The sequence below is a fragment of the Pimephales promelas genome, chromosome 24 (assembly GCF_988280905.1).
Source record: "Pimephales promelas chromosome 24, fPimPro1.hap1.1, whole genome shotgun sequence".
In the NCBI taxonomy this organism is placed as follows: domain Eukaryota; kingdom Metazoa; phylum Chordata; class Actinopteri; order Cypriniformes; family Leuciscidae; genus Pimephales; species Pimephales promelas.
In genome coordinates this window covers 14268461-14294629 of record NC_142792.1, presented here as the reverse complement: position 1 = coordinate 14294629, position 26169 = coordinate 14268461, and the positions used below count along the sequence as shown (strand labels likewise).

The following is a 26169-nucleotide window of genomic DNA, read 5'->3' as shown; positions in this document are numbered from 1 at the left end:
CGTGTGTACTGTCCAATGGCATTTTTTTTTACTCGATTGACAAATGGATAAAGAAAAGCAGTTGGTAAACCGAAAAAGAAAAGCGTTTGGCAAATAGATAGAGAAATGGTTTGACAAATGCTTTAAAAAGGTGATTTAACATGTGCCTTTAAAATCACTTATTTAAGTATGTTTTTATTGTTTTATTAATCTACGTTTTAAAACATGAATTAAATAAACAATTTTAAATGTGTCTATTTATTTATACATTTAATTTTGATTTATTTATTTACTGTTTTATGGTTTTATTGCAGTACATTTAAAAACACCAATTAAATAAACAACTTTATAAATGTCTATTAATTTGTCCATTTAAAAGTGATTTATTTATATACATTTTTATGTGTGAATTATTAAATTGATATATTAAATCTTCATTTGATTTTTTAAGTGGCACTCCTGGTCCTCCATAGTTTTGACTTTGCACCTACAAAGCGTCAACTGTTTTTTTATTTATTTTTTTTTTTTATTGAAGAAACATATACATTAACAAATACATTCAGGAGAACATAAAAGAGGTAAAGCAAAGACAAATTATACAGAATAATTCCAAATCAAGCGCCATAAAAATAATTATATTACATTACACAATTATAAAACATAAAATAAAAAATTAAAAAATAATAATACAAATAAAATAAGCAATGTATGATATAAAGCTGTTTAATCTTGACTATCTGATCCAATACAAAATAATTGTTCATATATTTTCAGGAATCTATTACATTTTTTATTGCTAGATAAACTAAAAGATTTAAGCAGTGAGTCTACTTCAACCAAAAAATGTGAGAAAATAGGGAGTGATCCCATAAATTTCTGTTTATGGATGAAAAATTTACCAAATAAAATAAAACAATTAAAAATGTATTCTTTGGATGTGTGGTTTGTCTGCCTAGTTACAGTCATAATAGTCTCGCGTAGCCAGACCTTCAGACTGACAACGTTCCGTGGGCGTGACGTCTGAGGCTGAGACTACAGTCATAACCATAGACTGGTCATAACAAACTCTGCATTACCTCAGCTGGTCACGTGACTTCATGGCGTTTCGCTATTGGTCTAGGCGCACCGGGGAAGTTGTTTGTGTCAAAAAGCAGGAAGCGCTCATTTTCAGGGACGGACAATTGGAATGCTTTTTAAACTGGATTTCTTTGGAATGTCTCACTCAACGTCACTGGTTTCAGTCTAGCAGGAAATATTCTGTCATGTCCCATTATTTCTCCGCGAAGCACAATATCTGTAAGTATGCGCATGCCTTTTAAAATTAATTTAGATGTTCTCTCCCTCTCTTAACTAACTGATCGGAGGTCAGTTATTAATCAGTACTATTGGCTAATGTGTAATGGTGGTGTACCCAACAAAATAGCCAGTAGTTGTAATGTAGCGTAGACTTCCCTATTCTGAATTTGAATGGGTATTACAACTTTGTAGTTCTAGTTATTGTCCTTGGTGTGAACAGGCCTTATAGGATCTCAAAAATGCAATAACTTAGTTTCTAACAGAAATCAGCATTGTAACTAAACAGATCAGATGGTACTTTTTTTGATTGTCTGCAATATGGCCCATGCTTGTGTAAATAAAATTGTATTTTTGTACTCTTTCTTCCACTTAGTTTGATGCAGACTGCCATGTTGCGCTAAGTAACACGCAATCAACTGCCGTGTTCTTCAGAAGAGCGCCGCTGCTTATGTGGAGATGGAGGAACGTGCTCGCAGCTGTCTGCTGCGCTCCAAAGCCACTCTGGAGCAGGACATCAAAGCCTCCTACCTGATGGACCACATGGTCAGCGATGGCGTCTTGACGAATGATGAAGAAGCGATGGTGCTTAACAAGGTTTGTTGTGGTGTTCAATTTAAACATGCTGTTTTACTTCTATAAAGAGGGAATTCAAGTCAAGTTTCCTTATTTCTGCTTCTCCAGGTCACTAGAAGAGAGCAGGCGGCAGCCCTGCTCGAGGTGCTGTTGAGGAAAGACAACAGGGCATACATCTCCTTATACAATGCACTGATCAGAGAGAGTTACGGAGATCTAGCCAACCTCCTTCACAGCGACCTGCCACTGCTCAGCCCCGAGGGAGAGAGGAGCTTTGCTGATGGAGTGTCTCCCTCTGGTAACCACTTTAGCCAATTGCACATGTATGGACTTGTCTTTGAAGTATGAGATATGAGCGTATTTGCTTTTGTTGTAGTCCAGGCGATTCTGAGTGACGGCGGGGTGCCTCAGAGACCCGTGGTGTTTGTGAGCCGTCCCGCTCTGCTGAACCTGATCCGGCAGAAGCTGTACCAGCTGCAGAAGACATCAGGCTGGGTTACAGTTTTTGGCATGGCGGGCTCAGGGAAGTCCGTGATGGCTGCTGAGGCTGTTCGAGACCATGCCCTCATTAAGGGTAATAACTTGTGTATTTAGAATCTCATTTGCATAACGCGCACAAACCATCTCCATATAAGGGCTTTCAGCACACGCTTTCTTTGCATCCTTTCAGCACTCTCGTCAAAATCGCCGCTGTTTTTCGACGTGCTCTCGACCGATCCTTTAGCAGTGTCAAATTTGCAATTCTCACCAGTTCAAACACAATATATTTTATGCAGACCCAGATTATAGACCTCTCATAGTGCTATCTATCTATCTATCTATCTATCTATCTATCTATCTATCTATCTATCTATCTATCTATCTATCTATCTATCTATCTATCTATCTATCTATCTATCTATATATATATATATATATATATATATATATATATATATATCCTGTTATTCAGAGAAACCTCACAGCTGAAACTATAACACAGCTTTTCTTACTCTTTAACTGTATATGATGGAGTGTATTTGAGATGGAATTATATTTAATCATTATCTAGTTTTACATATGGATAATACTGGTTAATACAATCAATGCAACATACTTTAATATAGTTATAGTCATGTTAGGATGAAATTTTTGATCTTAAAATCGTTTGTGCACATTTCACGCACATTTTTTTGGATGAATCAATCAAGTAAAAATAAGCTTTTTAGATAAAGTTATAAAAGTTTATTTTCCTAAAATCCCACAGGGCTAAAAGTGAGCTTATTTTATGCGTTTTTCTCTTTAGATTGTTTTCCAGATGGTATTCACTGGCTTTCTGTTGGCCAATGTGAGCGGTCAGACCTGCTAGTAAGGATGCAGTCTCTATGTTTCCGATTGGAGCAGGGTCAAAGTTCAGAAGCCAGTCATCGGCCACCCTGCTCTGTGGAGGAGGCCAAAGAGCGCCTGCGGTTCCTGATACTCCGCAGATTCCCCAGGTGAGTGCTGGACGCATATGGTCTCTTTTACTATAACACTTCAAAACTGAATAAAAATGTTTTTTTTTAAGGTACTTGCCTTCCCTTTTAAATCAGCTGCTTCCTCTTATGTACATCCATCAGGTCCCTGCTGATTCTGGACGATGTCTGGGACAGCTCTGTTCTCAGGTCCTTTGATATTCAGTGCCGAGTTCTTCTGACCACGCGCAACCGAGGTCTGACTGACTCCGTAAGCGGTGAGTATTCAATTTTAGTGTGTCCGGTTTGCATTGATTGATTGACACTGTGAGAGATTATTCCTAAAAAGTCTAGTTTTGCAAGTGACAAGGTGGATATTGTGCCTGCTTGGCAAATCGTGCACTAAATGAAATTACATTAATTACATTAACTCTGGTCTTGGAGATAAGCTATTTTCAGTTGAGGTTATGGGAGAAATGTTTTTTTTTTTTTTTGTCTGTGTTATTGCTGTTATCTTGCATAATTTATTTTACGTTCTAATTTGATTGAAATGTAAGGTTTCATCCTGTTTGTTTTTGTGAAGGTACAAGATTTGAAGTGCCTGTTGAAAACGGTCTAGATGAGGATAAAGCCCTGGAAATTCTTTCTTTGTATGTCAATGGGAAACCACAGAAACTTCCAGAACAGGCCCGCAGCATTGTGAGCGAATGTAAAGGTACAACTCGGTTTTTTTTATGCTAAATGTGATCACTGCATTTCTCACCTGTCCTCTATCTCACCTTATGTTCACAGTGTCATGTTCACATCTCTGACCGTTGTAAATGTTTCTTCTTCCATTAGGTTCTCCTTTGGTGGTTTCTCTGATTGGAGCTCTGTTGAGGGAGTTCCCTGACCGCTGGAGCTATTATCTTCGGCTGCTGCAGAGGAAGCAATTCAAGCGGATCCGCAAGTCATCGTCCTATGACTACGAAGCCCTGGATCAGGCCATGGATGCCAGCCTGCAGGTTCTGGAGCCTGAACACCAAAATCTATACAGAGACCTGAGCATCATGCAGAAAGACATCAAAGTGCCTGCTAAGGTTAGACAGAAAATCTCATGGTGTCACTTATTTTTATTCCTAATTTATGGTTCTCATACTTGCAAGCATGACAGCATTAAAATGGACATTTAAGTAACTTTTGTGAATTAGTCTGTAAGTTTATTTTGTTTTTGTTTTTTGTCATGCAGGTTCTGTCAGTGCTGTGGGGTCTTGAGTTGGAGGAGGTGGAGGATGTCCTACAGGAATTTGTGAATAAATCCCTGCTGTTTCGGGACTGTAACCAGCGGCCGTATCTCTATTACCTTCACGATCTGCAGCTGGACTTCCTCACTGAACAGAATCGTGATCAAATTGCTGTGAGTTTCGTTATATTGCATCTTTCTTTTTCTTTTAAAACACCAAATAACATGGTCTGAATTAATTTCCTCTGTAGGAACTACATAAAAAGATGGTCCGTCAGTACCAGAAGTTCTATAATGAAAGCCCACCCAGTTCTGGAGATAAGGAATGTTTGTATTGGTACCACTTCCTGCCGTACCACATGGCTAAAGCGGGACTGTCTAAGGTAATGACCTACACTAACGCTTCCACTCCTTTTGAAATTTATGTAGTGTCCATTATGTGTTTATGTGTGTCCATTTTGAACATAATTTTTAATCCTTTATTTTTTTTTAGGAGCTTTACTCACTGATGTTTTCCTTGGACTGGGTCAAAGAAAAAGCTCAGGTTATGGGATCGGCCCATCTCATCAACGACTATGTAGAATATGGTGAAATACTAGACAAAGAGGTATTTATAAAGTTTAAGTTAGATTTGCTGATGTTCCTCAATTGTATGTCTTGATCAAAAATGTACTTTTTTTTATTGGGAAGAAATGGCCATAGAATGCAACTTGTATAAAAAGGCCTGTAATGTGTTTTCCACACAGAATAGTGAGGTGAGACTGCAGTTTCAGGAGTTCCTCTCTCTGAACGGACATCAGCTGGAGCAGAGGCCATTTCCTGATGTAGTGCAGTTGGCTCTGTCTCAGCCCGCTTGCTCCGAGGTTTACAGGCAGGCCTTGATGCAAGCGCAGAGAAGGGCCAGCAGAGGGCAGCTCTATCTGGACTGGGTGTATGTATCCCTCCCTCTCAGACTGCCTCATCCAGGACCAGTGGCTTTCGTGTAGTTAATGACATTTTGATTGAAAGTGTGATTTGACACCTTTAGGAACAAAAATAATAAGGACAGTTTGTCCCGGCTGGTCATGCATCCTCACCAGAGGTCCGTCTACTACGCTTGCTTCTCCAAAGATGGGAGTAAGATTGCCTCTTGTGGGGCCAGCAAGATGTTGCGGGTAAATATCTGTTTGTGTCCTGACGCTGTGCTGTTTTATGTGACTGTTTTATGTGACAATATATATGTCCTCATTAGGTGTTTAAAACGACCTCAGGAGAGAAACTTGTGGAGCTTCAGGCTCATGACGAAGATATTTTGTGCTGTGCCTTCTCCCCCGATGACCGTCAAATAGCAACCTGCTCCAGTGACAGGAAGGTTAAGGTCAGTGTGTCTGTCCCCGTGCCAATTTTATTTGTAGGTCACTATCTTTTTGTCTCCAGAATGATTGTTTTAATATTCAACCTCATGTTGTTCCAATCCAAACCTCCATATAGTTTCTAATACAAAGGGTTGTGTTGTGTGTGTAAATCGTTCAAAAATGAGTCAGGAGGATGAGAAGTGTCTTGTGTGTTGTAGTTGTGGAATGTTGAGCGAGGCATTCTTATCAAAGTGTTTGGGGAGGAACATGAGGAACAGATAAACCACTGCCAGTTCACCAACACAGGCCGACGTGTCCTGCTGGCCACCTGCTCAAACGACAAATTCACCAACACCAAGGTCAGATGTTTTTAAGTTCGGTTTTTACTTTTGAATGTAGTGTTTTTTTGTTTTTTTTTTGTAGTTTAGAAATTGACAACGATTAAATAAATTATTTTATAGAATTTACTTTTTTATAATCGTTTTCTTTTTTTTAAAAACAAGCTTTTTGCATCCAATTTATTGCTAAACCTTTGAGTGTGAAACTTTTGACTACATTGTATGAATATTTTTAGTAATTCTAATTAACCTTAAAGGGATACTCCACTTTTTTTTGGAAATAGGCTCATTTTAATATCAGTAACCAGACAGTCTCTGGTCTCATTGACTTCCATATGGTAGTCAGTGGTGGAGGAAGTACTGAATCTCAGTACTTAAGTAAAAGTACAAATACCCAGATAAATATTTACTTTAGTAAAAGTAGAAGTAACACAATGACAACCATACTTAAGTAAAAAGTAAAAAGTACTTTATTTTAAATGTACTTTAAGTATTAAAAGTAAAAGTACTTGCATAACAATTTATTATCTTAATGTCTATTTTCTAATGATTAATAAAACATTTAATTCTAACTCATTCAACCTAATAGCCTACTCCTATAATGATGTTCAATAATGATGGAAAAAAACGTCACCATTTCTGAAACAAGCTTGCAATTAGGCAATATCATGCTTATCCTTACTATATGTTATGTTTGGCAGTAAACGCGATTCATTTATGGTGTAATTCTGAACCTCTTGGCTTGCCATAATCCTAACCAAACCAAACATATATTACACACGGTGTGTTTCCTATGCACGTAAAAACAAATTTTCGCGTATGAGTTGCACGATAAACACACTGCGTGTGAGACGCATTTAGTGTGACCGGCCGTGCTGTTGATATACTGCCGGGTTGATATACTGTATCTATGGCAACCAAACGTCACTGGTGTAAGGGTTAGACCACTAGGGGGCGCCATCTGCCCAAATATATCTGCGTCTCATTTCACGTTAAAGGGTGCCATGTGCGTTGGATATTTACGCTTTTGCAAAAGCGTCTGATATGGCGCTTTAGGATGAGAACGGGCTCGACGGTCAGATTACGTTTTGGCAGGGGAAAAAACTGATCAGAAAATGTAACGAAAATGTAACAGAAGTTGTAGAAATGTAGTGGAGTAGAAAGTATAATAATTGCTGCAAAATGTAACGAAGTAAAAGTAAAAAGTATGCACTATTTATTGTACTTAAGTAAAGTAAAGATACGTGAAAAATGTACTTAAGTAAAGTAACGAAGTATTTGTACTTCGTTACATTCCACCACTGATGGTAGTCAATGAGACCAGAAACTGTCTGGTTACTGATATTCTTCTACATATCAGAAAATCGTCTGAATGGATTCGAAAACGGTAAAACCCAACTGTTTAACTCTGGGGGAGTTGTAAAATGAGCCTATTTCCAAAAAAAGTGGAGTATCCCTTTAAGCACTTGTAAACACTAATCCTTCCTTAGAGTCTGACATGATTGGTTCAGTGAGTCAGTTCAATAACCCCTCCAATGAGTATTAATATTCTAATAAAATCATGGGTGCATAGCGGGTTAGACGTGCTCCAAAGTGTTTGATAATTAAATCCTTATCTGCTTTTTCTGCTCCATTCATTTCCTCTTTCCACATTTAGAGTCGGATTTGGCGAACATGAGTAATGCGAGTCACAGCTGGTAGGATGCTCACTCGGAACAGCAGAGGAGGGGAACGGGGCAGCCGTGTAATTTTTACAGCTTGTGAAATGTTCAGAGAATTGTGGGAGATCTGTAGGAGTGTGACAGCAGGAGTCTGCTGTATTCATTTGAGGGTGCGAAAACAGTGATCGAGGGTGTCAAAAACGTAATGAGAGCAGCCCCCCCCCCCCATCCAGTGGAGGTGTGAACACAAAAGGGGCATTTCGTGGAATATCTCTGCATGAGAAGCGAAAGAAACACCCTGAAATGAGGTTTAGAGAGTGTAACAGCAGATGTGTTGAACACAAGACAGTTCCTGTTTTTCTTATATTAGCTGTCCTGCTCCATAAAACATGAGAGTGTTCAAGAGCCCTACACAAAACGCACATCCCTTTCTTCCTGAATCCACGTGTCCTGCTTTTTACACTGCTTTCCTTTTTTATCCATCTTTGCTCCAGCTATGGAACCCCAACAAGCAGACCTCTCAAAACACTATGTTTGGACACATGGAACCGGTCAATCACTGCTGCTTCTCCCCTAATGACGCTTACCTCGCCACTTCATCCAGTGACGGCACCTTGAAGGTGAGGCCATTTTAAAACTGGTTTTGCCTAGTTTTTGCTTGCTTATAATTCTACTTTTTATTAGAGCCCGACCGATAAAGGATTTTGAAGGCCGATACCGATACAAATATTTTTGGGTTTTAAAATCCGATATTCCGATATATCGGCCGATATTTTATTTATTTATTTGAAACTGGACATGATAGTCACAAATTTTGTCATGCTTATTTGAGTTAAGAGAACTGATGGGGGTGATCTTTTCATTGTTATTCAAGCAATGTATGTATCGTGACCAACTCAATGAGTGTTGCCAACAGGAACGGTGTAGAGTGCCCTCTGTTGGACAAACTATACAACTCCAACACTCATGACATGGTTCAAGCGTGTTTCGTCCGTTTTTATTTTATTTTTGAAATATTCATTTATCGGCCATTAAAACTGCCGATACCGATAGTTTGTAAAATGCCGATAATATCGGCCTGCCGATATATCGGTCTGGCTCTAACTTTTTATAGTGTTATACATTTCTGTTTTTAATAGTTTTAAATGCATGCATTTATTTGATTTTATTTAAAATAACAAGACTTCTGATGTACAATTAGATGTTTTGTGTATTTAAATTCACCTGTATCAGAGGCTTGTATCCCTCTTATGCGTTTCTTGCACTTGTCTTTTGTGTCCGGCAGCTGTTTGAGGTGTCGTCTGCGAACGAGTGGAAATCGATCGACGTCAACAGTTTTTTCCCAGAGAGTGACGATGAAGTGAAAGCCATTGTGAAATGCAGCACTTGGTCAGCTGACGGCTCACGGATCATTTGTGCTGCCAGGAACGCTGTGTTTGTAAGTGATTTTTGTGTGTTGTTGTGAAATGAGTTGGCACTGCCACTCAATTTTTTTGATTTGGTGCCTGTAACAGCTTGATTTTTTGAAGTCTGATTCACGCCTATCACACAAACTAATTAAAATTATGATAGGAAAAACCTATGATACATTTCTTTGATGCACAAATTAAAGGTAAAGGTTTAATTAAACTTCCTCTTTCAGTACTCGGGCTGTCAGAAAAGATTAGTGTACTGTGTTGGGTGATTTTTGCTTGTGCTCATTGGTTCTGTCTTATTGTCTGTTGTACGCATGTAGGTGTTTGACGTCGAGACATCAGACCTGCTGCTGGAGATGAAGACGAGTCGTCTGAGCACAATTCAGTATTGCCACGCATGTCCCAACAGCAGCCTGCTGGCCGTCGCTCTCTCTCATTACACTGTGGAGGTACGCCACACCACGCCACACCACACCACAGCGCTAAAATGTGCCGATTAAGTGCCGATTTCCAAACCTAATTGTTGTCTTCTAACTCTGGGTTTTCAGCTGTGGAACTTCGAGACCAGTAAAAAGGAAGCCGAATGCAACGGTCACCTGAGCTGGGTTCATTGTGTCCAGTTTTCACCTGACGGCTCACTGCTGCTGTCCTCTTCTGATGATCAGACCATCAGAGTAAGCTAGCTTTGGTCCCTGTCTCTTCCTGTAGTGTTTCTCTTGCAGTTATTATTTCAGTATTGATCTGTCATCACAACAAGTCTTAACGCTTGTCTAGCTATGGGAGACGGACCGAGTTCACACCACCTCTGCTGTGGCTCTGAAGCGGGACACTGATGTCCTCTTCTCCCAGAGCGACGTCACGATAGTGGCTGCCGACAGCAGAAACCGATTACAGGTACGGTCCACCAGAGCATCTTTCGTTAGCTTACAGCTGTTTTTTGTTTGATTGCATTTTATGACATGTGACGTTGCATTGTGAAACGTCAGGTACAGACTGCATCCACTGGCGCTATTCTGTTCGAGAGTGAAGAGTTGCCGTCCAGGATTCGCTGCACTTGTATCAGCAGAAATGCTGCTTTTGTGTCAATGGGAACTGAGGATGGATCTGTACAGGTACTGCAGCTCACCTGTGGGGTATCTTCATCGCCAGTTGTCTCATTCTAATATTCTACTTGTTTTGAATGGGAGTCTCTGGACATGCAAGGCACTCTGGGTAAAAATTGCATTCAAGATGCTTGGGTGTTTTGACTCGCCTCAGGCAATGAGATTTACAGTGGCTGTCAACTGCACTCAGCCCTCTAATCTCTCGCCCGTCCTTTCCCAAACCCTTCCCTTCTGTCTGTAGTGAATGTCATGGTTCTGGAGGCGAGGGTAGTCCTCCTGTGTGCTGTGGTGTAATGGATGTGACTGATATGTTTGGAACAGTGGAGGAAGTACTGAATCTCAGTACTTAAGTAAAAGTACAAACAACCAGATAAATATTGACTTTAGTAAAAGTAGAAGTAACACAATGGCAACCATACTTAAGTAAAAAGTACCTGATTTTAAATGTACTTTAAGTATAAAAAGTAAAAGTAATTGCATAACAATTTATTCTCTTAATGTCTATTTTTTAATTATTAATAAAACATTTAATTCTAACTCATTCAACCTAATACTCCTATAATGATGTTCAATAATTATGGAAAAAAAGTTGTTGTCACCATTTCTGAAACAAGCTTGCAATTAGGCAATGTATACACATCATGCTTTTCCTCCTTACTATATGTTAATAACTATGTTTGGCAGTAAACGCGATTAATTTATGGTGTAATTCTGAACCTCTTGGCTTGCCATAATCCTAACCAAACGTATATTACACGCGGTGCGTTTCCTATGCACGTAAAAACACATTTTGGCGAATAAATTGCACGATAAACACACTGCGTCCGAGACGCATTTAGTGTGACGGGTTGATATATCTATGGCAACCAAACGTCACTGGTGAGACAAACGTGCAACGAACGGATGGTCAGATTACGTTTTGGCAGGGGAAAAACTGATCAGAAAATGTAATGAAAAAGTAACAGAAATGTAGTGGAGTAGAAAGTATAATAATTGCTGCAAAATGTAACGAAGTAAATGTAAAAAGTATGCGCTATTTATTCTAAAGTTATTATAAAGTAAAGATACGTGAAAAAAGTATTTGTACTTCGTTACATTCCACCACTGGTTTGGAACGGTGGGGAAGCTTCCTAAGCTAACTGATGGTATCAGTGCCAGACAACCATCTATTTAGATCACTCCACTCCATATCAGCCTCATTGTGTTATGTAATGTAAAATGCATAATGTAAAATGCATAACTTAATGTTCCAGATTCAATACAAAAGAAGCCACTGTGATTGTTTAACTATTTTTATTTAAATGTCATTTATTGTAATAGCCCAATTCACTTTTATGGATTTAAACTTTGGTCATTCTAATGTTGATAGTTGCTGACTTCTAAACTTTCTTTAGAAAAAATGTATCACTTCATCTGCAGTAATGCCGGTACCATTATGAAACATCAGAGGGCGCCAAATAGCTACTGAGCAAAACATGAGCAAAGCGTACTAACTACCCACATCTAAATGAACTGTAGTGTTGTGAATGCAGTTAGTCTCTAATGGTGCATTTCTTGCAGGTTCTCCCCCCACCCCCAAGGAGAGCCTGGCATCAATGAGATCCCAGACAAATTGAGAGTTGTAGAAAGATGAGCACTGTGTTTGTGTGCGCAGACAGGAAGAGTGAAAGTTAGACAGTTTCTGAAGAACGTTGGATGGAGAACCTTGCAGCTGCTGAACTTACAGCGTGATTTTGTGCTGGCACTAGGGCTAGAGACAGGTACAGTGCAGGTATGGTGAGTGGAAGTGTATGTGTGAAATGTATTCTAGGCCATTCACATTTTTTGCGATTTATTATTATAACGACATTTATTTTAACAATGTTTTAAACTTTGATTGTGTTAAATTGACATTGAATTGTTTCTTGAGCACCAAATCAGGATATTAGAATATTTTCTGAAGGATCATGTGACCTCATGTGTTCTGTACACATACATCCATGACTTCTGAATCTGCTTTTTTGCAGCATTTGATCCTGGCGATGCTCTCGAGTCATAATAGAACAGCAGCATACACACATACCTATTTTTTTTCCCCCTCAAAAATACAGCCTGTTCTCCCAGGCAGCTTTAAGTTTGTGTTGAAGTTTTAGAGGCAGCAGAGAGGGCCGATAGTCAGTCTGTCTGACCCACCTTCAAGTGTGCTCTTATAAATTGCTTAGGATGTATAGCATTAACTGGCAAAGTTTGAGATTCGTAATGAGTGGTTTATCTCGAGGTCAATGCAGGGTACAACTATCTGTAGTCTTACTAAAAAAAAGCCTTAATTGTCTCTCTGATTTAATTTCTCTCCATTTTTTTTCTTTACGTACCCCTCTCTTAAGCCATTTTTGTCATCTCATGTGTTTTCCTAAGTTTTAGTTGTAGTTCATAAACATTGGAGAAATGCGTAATTAAGCACAAGTAATCAAATGCAATTGAAATTTGGTTTATTATGCACTAATTTAATTTTTTACATTCTCTGAAGGTGTTTGAGGTTCCATCTGGAAAAACGGTGAAGCTCTCGGGTCACACTAGGACTGTTCACCACTGTCAGTTCACTGACGACAGTGAAACCCTCATCACATCCTCAGAAGACGCTACTGTCCGGGTAATTCACTTGCAGCTGTTTCTCATAATTGAGATCATTGAGAGGAAAATACTTTAAATAACTAAACCACATGCAACATCATAGATCTTGTCCCAAATGGCACACTTGTGGTCTTGTGGACTTACAATGGCCACTGTTAAGTCCATAAGCAGAAGGGTGTCCTCTTTACCATTTTACATTTCAAAAGGGTGCTCGCCTATTTCCAACCGATAGTGACACTGAAGCGAGCTACACGGTAGACTTCTACCTGACAGTCAAAGTGGCATTACCCCGTGGAAGACCGCAAGGGCCCAGGGTTACATTTGGGACAGGGCCGTAGTCAAATGCAAAGAATCATCTATTGGGAATGAATTAGTGGTTATTGGAATGTTGAAGAAGAAAAAACAATTACAACACCTGCTTATATAAAATGTTTTTCCCTTCATCTTATGCAACGTTTCAGTGTGGACAGAGACATTACTTTGTGTGTGTGTGTTGGTATATTGCACCTTTTTTAGTATAACCTCTTTATTTGCATAAATTTCTGGCTGTAAGGACAGTTGAATGACAACACTGATTTGCAGGTGCAATTTAGTAATTACGCCACATGCCCACAAACTCGTGCTGCAGCTGTTCTGTTAGAGAAGTTTTAGGCAGTGGGTTATTACAGGGCTCATTTATTCATTGTGTTGATGACAAGGAGAGGAAGTGTGAGGGGAATAACTTTAGCAATTGATGGTTGTAAACAGCTGCACGCCTGTTAAAATACTGCAAGAACGGATGGTGACAACTATTAAGACCTTTAGGATGTAGTAGGATGAAGGTTTGAGCATTTTGTCTGTCTGCAGGTGTGGAAGTGGAGGACAGGTGAGTGTTTACTGCTGGAGGGTCATAAGGAGCCAGTCAGGAAGTTCCACCTTTTGAACTCCTCTTCCTCTCCTCATCTATTCTCCTGGTCGTTTGATGGCACTGTTAAGGTATTTGCAACGTCTACCTTCTATCCTGCATTCAAATCTTTTTCTGAATTTCATTTAAGAATATTTGAGCAAGAAATGCACCATTAGTGACTAACTGCATTCACAACACTACACACTGCAGAGTGTGAAGGATGACGTGAAGGCCACATTTAGGTCGTTTCTATTGACTGTCGTTTTTAGTAAGAACCATCATCAAGGCCAAATTATGGACTGAACGCAGGCAACTGTAATTAGATGCATGCGGATAATTGCTTGTAAACTTCTTCAAGATCTCTGGCAGTAGGCATTTACAGTTTTGACATGGTCCACAACTTCCTGCCACTTTTCACAAATAGGGCTCAAAATTGGACTTGAGATGCTTAAAGTGGGCATTAAAAGAACCGTATGTAAGATTGTGGCCAAAACAGCAAGTTACTGTAGAGTGGTGTATCCCCTCCCTGACTCGAGGTTGCCAGATAGGCTGCAGGATCCAGCAGGAACGTAGGCTGCTACAAGGAGCTTCCAATGGCGAGTGACGAGTCCTACACAGCAAGTGTTGTTTTTTTTTCCTGTTATTTAGGTTTATGCTTCATGAGAGATGGTTTGCAAAGTAATTATATATGGCAAAAATGTACTAATGGCGATTAGCCAAATATAATCGTAAAGATGTACGCTTGTACATCTACATTGTTAGAACAGTAGCTGTTAGTCTAACTTGTAACGGTAGGTATCTGTCATTAACGCCAGCACAAGCCTCTGTCACTGCGTGTAACCGATATCAAAGATACAGCTATTCGTTTAGCTGACGCTTTGAAATCAACCAGCTGTATTTTTTAACTTACCCTGCAGTACATGTCCATAATGCTAAAATGTGATGTGAAAATTACATGTCGTTCTACTATTTTTATCTGTAGAACGTAATAGATAAACTTAATTAAAAAAACAAGCAGGCTACAAAAAGTGGGACACATCACATCACAGGCTACAAGGGGGTAGGAGGGGGTAGCACTTGCACTGCTATCACTTAGGACAGTGGGTACCTAATCACTGAGGTCTGAATCAGGCTGAGAAGACATTTTACTCAACATTTTACATTTTTAACGAGTTAGACGTTAGACTTTAAAAAAAAAAAATTATCCGACCAATTTGTAGCTGCAGCTGTGGTAACTACAGCAGAGTTGGCAACCCGGATACAACACTTCTGACTTCATGATTGGTAGATAGGTGGAGGTTTTGGCGCATCAGACCAAAACACATGTCAACATCAGCTGCAACTTCTTCTTAATGTGTAGTGACATCAGGGCCATTTTATGATTTATTGAAATGCATTTCTTACATATGGTTCCTTTAAATTGGAGTTTGTTGTCTTTTCTTCTCTATTGTGATGTGAAAACAGATTTTTCCAACAACCTTTAACCCTCAGGTGCTCTTCGGTCATTTCTGACTGAAAAATTTTCTGTTTTGAATTTCTAAAAATCACAGCTTCATCGGAATATTACGAAACTTGGTGACTTTTATGGCATTATGTATGTGAATACACAAAAAAAATTAGGTCATGATCTGAGCATGCTAAGTGGTCTTAAAAAAATAGTCACACTTGTGGTCTTTGGTCAAAAATGACCCCCATAAGAAATGAATGGGAAATTGACAAAAACACAAAAATTCTCAAATTTGAATTTAAATCCACCAAAAAAAAAAAGTGTTCATAAACATCTGGGGAATTCACATGCTTCTCCATAGTGGTTTCACCATGATTGTACACTTTTTCTCTCTACTGTAACCAGATGGTGCTAATTTTATTAAAAAAAATATTTTTTTTCTGAAGGCCTAGACTCTAAAATATTAATCTATATGAATGTAAAATAATGCAATAATAAATTTTTGAAAAAAATAAATAATATATATATATATATATATATATATATATATATATAGAAAAAATATATACATTTTTCCATGGCAAAAATAGACCATAAATATAGCATAAATATTAATAAATTCAGTCAAATTGTCTCAAAATACTAAATTACAAAGAATAAATGTTATAGAAGAAAAATAAATTGCATTGGTTTTACTGGGATGGAGGAAATGTAATTTTTAGGTGTCCGGTCACTTTTGACCTGGAAAATAACAAGTGTGACTCCGAAACAAAGAGCACCTGAGGGTTAAAATAAAAAGTTGTTGCCAGCGTGAGCGGAAGCTATTTTAATTACATTTTTAAAATTCACATCGTAATCTTTAATGTAAATGTAAATATTTGAATAAACAGTTCCATATAAGATTTGTCAGTGGATTTTATGGTGAGTTTAAATGACATTTTTGAACAGTTGTTCCATGAAAAGATGTGCTTGAATCTTTGATTTGTATTGTTAGGAACTCAAAGGAAATTGGGAGTTTTTCTATTTTCTGTTCTTTTTTGTATTTATGTAACTTTCTAGTAAATAATGATAAATCAAATAGAATACTTTTTTAACCAAAATGATCAATTCCCTTTTTGAATGTTTTTTTTTTTTTAACTATGGTATTATATTGGATATATTTACAGTTGTTGGATCTAATCCTCTGAGTTTGGAAAAGTTATTATTTTAAGGGGGAAATACAGAAATGTTTAAAATAAAACTAGCAACCTTTCATGCTAGGTTTCCTGAATGGATATTAATTTTTTTTAATTAAAACTTAAACTAATTCATGTAATCAAATCACGGGTCATGGGATGCGTCTCTTGGCATTTTCAGCAAAAGTAGTCTTTCTTTCTGTTGCAGGTCTGGGATTTGAACAGAGGGCAGATGGAGCAAGACCTCGAGTGTCATAAGGGTGCCGTCTTGTCATGTGACGTGTCTTCTGACGGATGGCTCTTTGCCACAACCTCGGCTGACAGGACCGCTAAGGTCAGTGAAAAGGGGCACAAATGCATACATTAGATCAATGTCACAGCAGCCTCATTGTCCAGCAGGGACAAGAGATTCTTTACGTTAAAGTGTCAGAGCTTCACCTGCCTCTGTCTAGTTCCTGGACTCTGACTGTGCAAACACCTGCTCCTGTTACACCGCTAGTTTGTTTACTGTAGATGCCCGTCTGTGTTGTTACAGTGTAAGGACAGGGCTAGGTGACTATCTGGCGTATCTTCACTGAGCCCAGGGTGCTCGCGTTAACGATGCCAAATACTCGCTAATGAACTCTACGTGAGTGCGGTACAAAGGCGTAGCGTCTTCTGTTTGTGTTATCGGAGGTCAGAGTCCAGCCTGCTCGTCTGAGAGTGCGAGGATAAGTTCTCTCGATCTGTGAGACACTGCTTCTACCAGCTTTCTAATGAGACGCCATGTTCACGTATGTCTGCCAGACCTTCTCAATGACCGGAGAGAGAGAGAGAATGGCAATGTGAATTTGGAGGGCTGATCAGAAAAATCATTCATGCCAAATGGAGCCGCCTCAATGACTAAGTGACTAAAATTAGAGCTAGGACAACAAATATTTCAAGCAGCAGTTTAGCCAAAAATGAAAATTGATATTTGCTCACCCTTGAGGCATTCCCATCCCATTTATTATTAGATTTATTAATCTTCTCACAAAGTGATCTCTCAATGAGATTAGATTTTTACATGGCACAAAATAGCAGTGTGGCGGAGGGAGTTCAGTTTTGCTCCTATTCAGTTTATGCAGTAAAATGGCTTTTAACTGCTGGTTTCGTTCCCTAAGGTGTGGAGCAGCGCCTCGTGGGAGATGACGTTTTTGCTGAAGGGACACAAGGACTGTGTCCGCAGCTGCAGATTTTCTTGGGACAACAAGCGACTTGCAACGGGCGATGACAATGGAGAAATAAGGGTGAATCAAATCTTAAACTACTTGAAACTGTTTCATCTGTTTTGAGGTATAAAGATCTGATCGAGTCCATGATCAGATTTCAAAAGGATTTTGGTAATAATGCGTTACTTGATTTTTATTTGACTTAAGGTCAGGTTAGACTAACTTGTACGTCTAAATTTGAATTTCTAAAAAGAAATGAACGCTTTCTGAATTATTCTCCAATTCTCAAATACCTGGTTTGGTAGTAAATCTTAGTAAAGCTACTCTCAGATCAGAATAACAGCAGTGCATGCTTAAGGGTCAGTAGTTAAATATGGTTGCAAAGTTTTCAATTATGGTGAGTTTTGAAACTGAATGTGTGGATATTATGGCTATGTTGAGAGCAAATGAAGATGTTGGAATTAATACAGATGTTAAAATAAGCGACATATGGACAAATACGTTTCGATGGCACAATTCTCAAAACTCAGCATTCCCTGCTTGTCACTTGTCAAACTGTCTGTCTCTACGCTTCTGAGCAGCACTGGGGGAAAGTTTCTACCTCATCAATTAAAGATGCTGCTTGCGGAGAGAAAGGGGAAAATGGGGAAAGCGAGAGAACCACAAACCGAGAGTGTGAGAAATGCTGTGATGTTATAATTCATGGCCTGTGGTGCTGTTTTTCAAAGCTCACATTTCTATTTAATGCTGTTTACTGCCACTGAGAAACAAGTGGAAAATGTGCACATTAGTTTAATATCTGTAAATCATGCCAAATGCAAATATATCCATTCTAAAGGCTGTTTTATTTTCTCAAGCGATTTCTGATCAAATTTGTACAAAAACTGATGCTTTATTAAAAAAAAAAACACTTTGTGGATCTACTTTATATTGTGCAGTACAATATGATTTTAGATTGTGTGACATTAATGGTGTATGGTTTTGTGTATTGAAGCTGTGGAGCATGCTGGATGGAGCTCTCCTGAAGATCTGTTCCCGGGACACGAAGGACTCAATGGACTCTTTCCACGGTGGATGGGTGACCGACCTGCACTTCTCACCTGATGACTCAGTACTCGTCTCTACTGGCGGATATGTCAAGGTAAATGCATCGTGTAGATCGATTGCCGTTTACAAACAAACAATTCTGGGTTTATTGGGAACGAGTTTTTATTTGTATTTTTTTATTGGTGAATTCAATCCAAGCTGCATGTAGGGTTCTTGTTTAGGGCTGGGTACAATTTTTGTTTTTCGTTTGAAGAGTGAATCCACTGTAGTGTGCTTTGTAAAAGAATTGGTCTGAAACCCTGCTACGTTGAACAAAATCTTTATATTAGCCATTTAGTAAAAATCCGTAAATGTTTTATTTGTAACTTTTAAGGTGCAGCCTTGCCTACCAGGATGAAGTACCTCCATTCTCTCTAGTTTGTTTTGTGATGTCATCATTTCATCTCTATTATCAGGCAGACATTTGTCCAATCGCTCATGTCACAGAGGCACATTATGTTAGGAACAGAGCGAGACTAACTTCCATCAAAGATGTCACCCGTTATCCATCACACATTGCGACGACTTAATTAATATACTCTGAGCCGTCTGTACATTGTGTAAGTGTCACTGGCGTAATGATGCTTCATCTCGCATCAATCCGTCAGTTTATCAAATGCTCGTGCATCACGCTGACCCTCTGCTCTTGCGCGTGAGCGACGGGTCCGTCGGAGACCCGATAACAAGCTCTGATTGATCACCGGCTGTCCTCTCACTCAGGATCCCGCTGTCTGTGATATCAAATGATAGATTAATCATCGAATGCGTCGGTTCCACATCCCCAGCCAAAGCTCTTCATCAAACCCAACCAAACCTGCTGTAAATCTGTTTGGACCACACGAAGGAAGGTGTGTGAGATGTGACGCGTTACGCTTGCAGAGATGCACTCGTTCTGATTTGAGAATTTACGAGGATGTTGAGTGACGTCCGTTTTTCATCGGAATGGGTTGTTTTTGGTCAATTAGCCTACTTGTGTAAATGATCCCTGGACTTATTTCCTTTCCATATTTTATAATTTGCTTTTATTTCATAGAGTTGGGTTGCTCATGCAGTGGTGCAAGTTCAAATCCAGTCCAATCGTCTCCTGTCACCAATTGAGTAAATAAAATGTAATGCAATGAATCACTGCAAAAAAAAATGTGCGTAGGGATGTGGAGAGGGTTTGTAACTAACTACAAAAGTGTACAAAAATGACTTGCTGTTGATTGGCACTTCCTGCAGACTAGGTTGTCAAACGCATTCGTCTTATTACTCTGACACGGACAAGCAGACTCTTTGGCTGCAGGTAGTGGGTCTGTGGCTTACGCCTACCATGTCCTCCATGAATTTGAGCTGCAGTAGTAGCTAGTCATGTGGTGTTGACGCGTGTCAAGTTATGACATCGATGTATAGCACAAGCTGGGATCACTGCCATTTCACGATTGGCTTCATTCACAGATAAGTACAATCACATGTTTCGTGTTTGTAAAAATTCATTCAGTTCCACTAGTGCTCACAGTAAAAGCTCTTAATGTTATTGTGACGTTATGGTGTCCAGTTTATCAAAATAACAAAGCGGGGCTATTATTATTATTATTATTATTATTAAATATATGCAGGCACTATTAAGCAGTTCATAATGTAGTGAGTGAAAATAGTTTCTGCTGTATATTACAAATTAGCATTTATTCTCCTTCATCTCTGAAATGCGTACACTATGGAAAGGAAAAGTATCAGACTTCTCTGTTTTGAAGTTGTTGCAAGTCTCACCAAGGCAAAGTTGAACACACATATTTGCATTAGGATTTATTGAAATAAAATGTAGCATGAATTGTTCTCTGTGGATAAGTGGGTTGGGCTGGATGTCCTGTCTCAATGAGGACAGACACAGGGGACAAATCTGCAGGGCATCTGTCTCTTTATACTTTTGCCTTTCAGTCTCATTCATCAGGATGTCTGTAGTCCGCATCCATTTTTATCTGGCAACAGATATTTGGGTAACGCATAGCATCATTCTTTATGCGTGTATGAGTGTGGATAACTAATTTTGCCCTTCTCTCTGAGAGGTAAATGTTTTCTGTATGTCTGTGATTGATAAAGGCTTTCACTCATAATAAACAAATGGTGATTGTAGCTGTGGGTGTGTGACAATATTCGTTTGCAAGAGAAAAATATTTCCTGGAGGACAGCATATTACACCTTTACTGAGGAAGAGGCTCAAACGCATTAAATCACACTGCCTGACTCTGTTTCTCTCACACTCACATGTGTTTCTTCTCTGGAGGATTTGGCTGGCTGTTTGGAGACTCCTAGTAATTCACACACATCAGCTCCAGGGCATCCAGACCTTCACCTCTACCAGACAGAGCAATAAACTGCTGTGATATAAGAGTTCTGAGTCCCACAACAGCATTCACCTGCTAATAAGAGACTCTTTATTTCCTTTGTCTGTTTCTACTGTTGAACAATGGTGAGAAAAGCCATTTGTTTTGAAGCGGTAGCAACACTTGGGGCCGTTGGGTCTGGAGGTGTAACTTGTTCTCGTCCCGCAGTCAGGACTGTTGTTTGTTTCTGCACTGCGTTCACCGACATTCTTAGATAGTGACTGAAAGGAGAAGCTGAGGGAGAATGGATTTGCCAGGGACTGAAAGAGTTGCTGGGTGATTGTTAATTTTCTATAAGCCAAGTTGTGAGTTTGAAGTTTGATTTTAAAAGGTTTAAATGATAACCTGCTGTTACTAATTAAAAATCCCCAGTCAACCCATTGAAGTCAGTTTTGGTGAATGGGATGAGATGTAACTTTATGGAACGGTACACAAAAGAGGCCTGTAAAGGTAGGATTATTATTGATGGCCAGGCACCGAAGGTGTTGCCGCTCCTATTACCGTATTCTTCTGCTTTGGAAATCTATCAGCCCATAGAAGCTCTTGTGGGAAAGTTGAGATTTGGCACACAGCTGAACTCTCACCATAGCACTTATGAGAACTTCTCGACTGTTGCTCTGATTTTGCAAATTGTCGGCATGGTCTGAAGATGATGTGGTTCAAAGTTAAGGAATTGAAGTTGATTCATCAAACGGTTTTTGAATAATGTGCTAACAAATTTGAAGTGCGCGTATAGATCTTTGCAACGCTTTAGTGTATTCTGACCAAGCTTGTGTGTAATAATAACCATGACCTGAGCTGAGGCTACCTTCACAGTGCCACCAAGAGGTCAAGTGATGTGAAAAATGTCTCTCTTTGCTTAACTTCTAAATGGTTTGGCCAAATCATCAAGCTAGTCTCTTTTTACATTCAGTGCATAATGCGGTTGGATGATTGGATGATTATCCAATACCCAATTTTTATGTCCATTATATCTCCTTTATCTCCATTTTGGGTGGCAGCCATTTTGAATTTAGTTGTAAATTAAAAACCCAATGGTGTATTGTTACGAACCTCTGAGTCTTTGGCATCATGGTCTGATGGTATTCAGTTTCTGGGTAGCACCACCTTGTGGTTGAAAGTGAAAAACCATTAGATCAAATTACCAATGACTGTGATATTGTTAATGTCTTTAATTGTTCATTGTTGCAGTTGCTCTGATGCTTCCAGTCACGTTGACACGACTTGTGCTTGGCCCCGATAATTGTATGAGAAATCTATGTGTGATAAAAATGATCTGCTCGGTATCTTTCATCCAAATTTAAGTGAGACTTTGTTTGTAGGTAAAATAAGCATTTTTAGGGGGAGTTTTGGTGTTTTGTTATGTAATAGTTTCTGAGAGAATTCACTCAATCTATTTGCTTCAGTGTTTGCAATCGGCAGAACAAACACTTGTGTCGTAGGAAAGCTTGACACAGATCGCAACACCTGTCACTGCTCCACTTTCTACATTTCTCTTGTGCTATGGGAATGGCTGCTTTGCCCAACTATTATATAAAACGCATCAGTTTATTTGAACATTTCAGTTATGCATCTATTGTTAAAGTATATTCCAAGCAATTTTCAAACCATACAATTTGTTTGACTGAAATGAGGTTTGGAATGAGTAGATGACATTTTTGGATGAATGATCCCTTTTAACTCCCTATTAAAATGTCATTACACCCATGTCCTAGTGTACTTGATGAGTGATGTCCTACATTTTGGTTTTGTCCAGAGGGGAGATGTTTGACTTTGAGGGAAATGTTTTATTTTGGCAGACATTTGCCGAACGTTTAGCTTGGGGCTGGCAGACGCGTGCGTCGGTGCCGTGACTCAGCGATTCGGCCCAGACACCCAGCAAATGACCCGTCAAAGCGCGTTCCCATGGGAACGATGCTACGGAGGGCCGACACCACGGCGTACTCTGTCATACTGTGGTGTTTGTGGGTCCCAGTGGAGGCTTCCTCCACACACCGCAGGCAGTGAAATGAGAGAGGGGACACAGTACAAAGACGGTGGAAATAAAGGAAAAGGGACTTTTACTGTCCGTCTCGGTGTCTGCATCAATATTTTAGCTTTTGAGGTGTTAAATGAATAATTTAGCTGAAGTCTGAGGTGGGCTCTCCTCTTGTTTCTCTCCAGCTCCAGATGTGAGTGTGGTTAAAAGTGCTGTATAAAAATAGATGCTGTGATAATTGCAAACATAAGACTCCCATGTGGTTGTCGGTCCAAAATTGGTTGTAATGGCAATATTGCTCGCTTTTATTTTGTCGATTGATTGTTTGTTACTTGCTAATGAGAACAGAAGTAGAAGTGCAGTACGGAAAGTAGTAATTTATCTGTTCTCTGGGTCTGAATATTCCATTTAATTGGAAACCGTCTCACTTTGTTAAAATCACTTTGTCCGGCAACTGCATGCGGTTTTGATAGGCCAGCCTTGTTTGCGGTCTGTAACCCAGAACGCGCAAGGGAGGAGAGGAAACTAGTAGCAGGGTTGCCGTTTCCACTTCCCAACTTGAGTGAGGCACCCAAGGGTATGGAGGACGACGGCCAACCCCTGATCTTCAGACCTCAACCATCGCTGTCAGCTTCTGTGTGAGGAAATGTTATTTCTCAGGAGATTTGCAGTTCATGACTTGTATCAATCATAAATGGGTCACTCCCCCTCCCCCGTTATTCATTCAACACACAAGTCATGTAGCGGCAGACCAATCTGATGTCTTCTCCCCGTTCTCCTGATTGAGATCCTGAGGTCAGGAAACTTCAAGAAGTTTCTTTACAAAGATCTACTTTGGCTAAATCCAAACAATGATGCTACACGTCAAACCGAGGACAATGTGGCCTTTGTTACAAATCAGTTTGGTTGGTTTTTGCCATTGGTTCTTGTCATCTGGCTTGCATTTAAGGTGCACAATCATTCATCTGGAGAGGAGTAGAACAAGATCAGGTGTGTGTCTGTTGACTGTACTACACTACACACTGTGTGAGAAACAAGAGTGTGAGGCTTGGCCTTGGCCAGATGAATAATTGAAGCAGGTCTTGTTCCTTTTACTGATACCACTTGTTCTTAGCATGATGTCTGGAAATGTGCGTGTGTTGTGAGCAGAATGTGTTGTATTTTTTTTGGTTTGCATAAAGTGTTTACAGGACAAAAAAGGTGTTCTTTCCAACTGTCGTCTTTACGCCAATGTCTGCTTGCACTTTACGCTTTTAAATGTAGGCTACCAGCATCAAAAGATGATTTAATTTTTACACAGCAACTTTCCTTAACTTTAAAGGTTAGGCTACATCACACGTTCATCCAGTGGAAAGAATAAATTAGCGTTAAGACCTATTTGGACATGATTTGATTTGCTCTCGGGTGATTTGTTCATTCGACCGAATCAAACACGACTATGTAAAAAGCTTCGTCACTTTCATCAAGATTGCGTTTGTACACGCTGTTGTTCTGTGCGTTGTTTGAAGCCTGGTCATCAGGGAAAGGGAAAAAGAAACGTCCCTCTCTGACTGCTTTATTTTTGGAGGTTCGGTACTCCGGGCACAAGACACTATCAGGGCGGTGAGATTTTAGCACAAAGCCACGAGTTGTGTAGAACGAGCCTGTTAAATGCAAACGAGAGCCATCAATTCACAAGGGCCGCGTGATTAACGAGTCTGCCGGGGTGCCGTGTTTGCGCATCTGCACGCAGAGAGTGTAAAAACAAGCACTGCGGTTGGAGGCATCTGTTGTCATCACCGCTGACTGTTTGGCCGGTAGCTGCACGGCGGCCTCATTTAGTCAGCTGCCGAAGCGAGAGCGGTGCCGCTTGGGCACTGTAACCCACTAGTATTCACAGTCATTTAGCAACATTTCCTTTGCTGATTTTTGAGCGGAATAAGAGCGTTGGAGCTCAGCTGTAGGGAACGGAGACCCTCAGGTGTGGGTGTTGGGTCCTTTGATGGTTTCCGTATTGTGGCGTTGGTAAAAATCTGTATTTTTGTCATGACACCCCTTGGAATTGTGCTCATTGTATGTTTTTTTTTTTGTCGTTGCAGTGGTGGAGCGTGGAGACGGGAGAGTCCCTGCAGACGTTTTACACGATGGGAGCCAATCTGAAGAAGGTTCACGTGTCGCCTGATTTCAGCACCTTTTTGACTGTGGACGGCATTGGAATCCTTTACAATTTAAAAAAGGTGGAGGGAGGAGGATTGTAGAATTTTTTTTTTTTTTATAATCTCTAAAGTATTTGTCAAAACTGTGGAATTGGTAATGTTTTTAAAGCAGGAGAACTTTTGTTCCTTAATGAATTGAAGATTTTTGTATTGAAAACGATGCTTTTGTGATGTTTCATAATCTGTTCTTTACTACGACAATCTGTGTTTGAGTGCAACTACTGTGAACCAGAGAAAGATGTGAAAGCTTCATGGCCCATTGTGGGATTTGATCTGAGCCCATGTGTTTGACCCGATGCCTTAATGCGTGAAAATAATTTTTTGTAGCTGTGTTTGTATGCATTTTTATTTTGGGAAGCTCAGGTTTTATGTGTGGCAGTGGCGTTTCACGTAAGGGCTTTAATTAATCGAAGTGATTGAGGTAAACTATGTCCCAACCATGGATTTTGTATTTATTGAATCTGGAGAGGCTCACTTGTAAGATGTAGCACAGTATGTGTGTAGGTTTCTCGAGAAATGTAATGTGGAATGACTTTTTTTTTCAGCATTGTGTTAAAAGTGTAATAAAAATGCAAGTACACCCTGGGATTAGCAAAGGGTGAATGTGTAAATGATTTTGGCATGTCTTAATGTGAGTATAAAGTGAATGAACACCAAGGCAAAGTTGTCTGTCTGTTATTGATGAATGTGAATGTATTTAGTGTAAATGGTTCAGTAGATGTAACTGGAAATGTTTGTGGCTTATTGAATGCGAGAGGGAAGAGGACTCTGATGCACAGGCAGTGTTGACACGGCAGTGGTCACGCTCCGTCTGTTTGTGACACTTCCTGTTGGCAGCTGCTCGGTAAGTAGACAGGCAGCACACTGTCATGTCCGAATATCAAT

At 39.6% G+C, this 26169-nt stretch overlaps 1 protein-coding gene across 2 annotated transcripts; it reads left to right on the top strand.

The window, feature by feature from the left end:
- Nucleotides 1-1108: 1108 nt before the first annotated feature.
- On the top strand, nt 1109-25941 carry apaf1 (apoptotic peptidase activating factor 1). Of its 2 annotated transcripts, XM_039668366.2 has the most exons (28): nt 1109-1275; nt 1649-1869; nt 1957-2146; nt 2225-2422; nt 3134-3323; nt 3447-3559; nt 3865-3996; nt 4122-4360; nt 4510-4677; nt 4755-4886; nt 4997-5110; nt 5250-5434; nt 5531-5657; nt 5735-5860; nt 6056-6196; nt 8331-8456; nt 9122-9274; nt 9572-9700; nt 9800-9925; nt 10026-10145; nt 10238-10363; nt 12009-12125; nt 12861-12983; nt 13811-13939; nt 16681-16806; nt 17615-17740; nt 18657-18803; nt 25168-25941. In XM_039668366.2, the coding sequence occupies exons 2-28, from the start codon at nt 1732-1734 to the stop codon at nt 25324-25326; spliced, it is 3900 nt and encodes a 1299-aa protein (XP_039524300.2). In that variant the 5' UTR covers nt 1109-1275; nt 1649-1731; the 3' UTR covers nt 25327-25941. The 2 variants fall into 2 exon arrangements, with proteins under 2 accessions (XP_039524300.2, XP_039524301.2); XM_039668367.2 differs by lacking the exon at nt 12009-12125.
- The last annotated feature ends 228 nt before the right edge of the window (nt 25942-26169 follow it).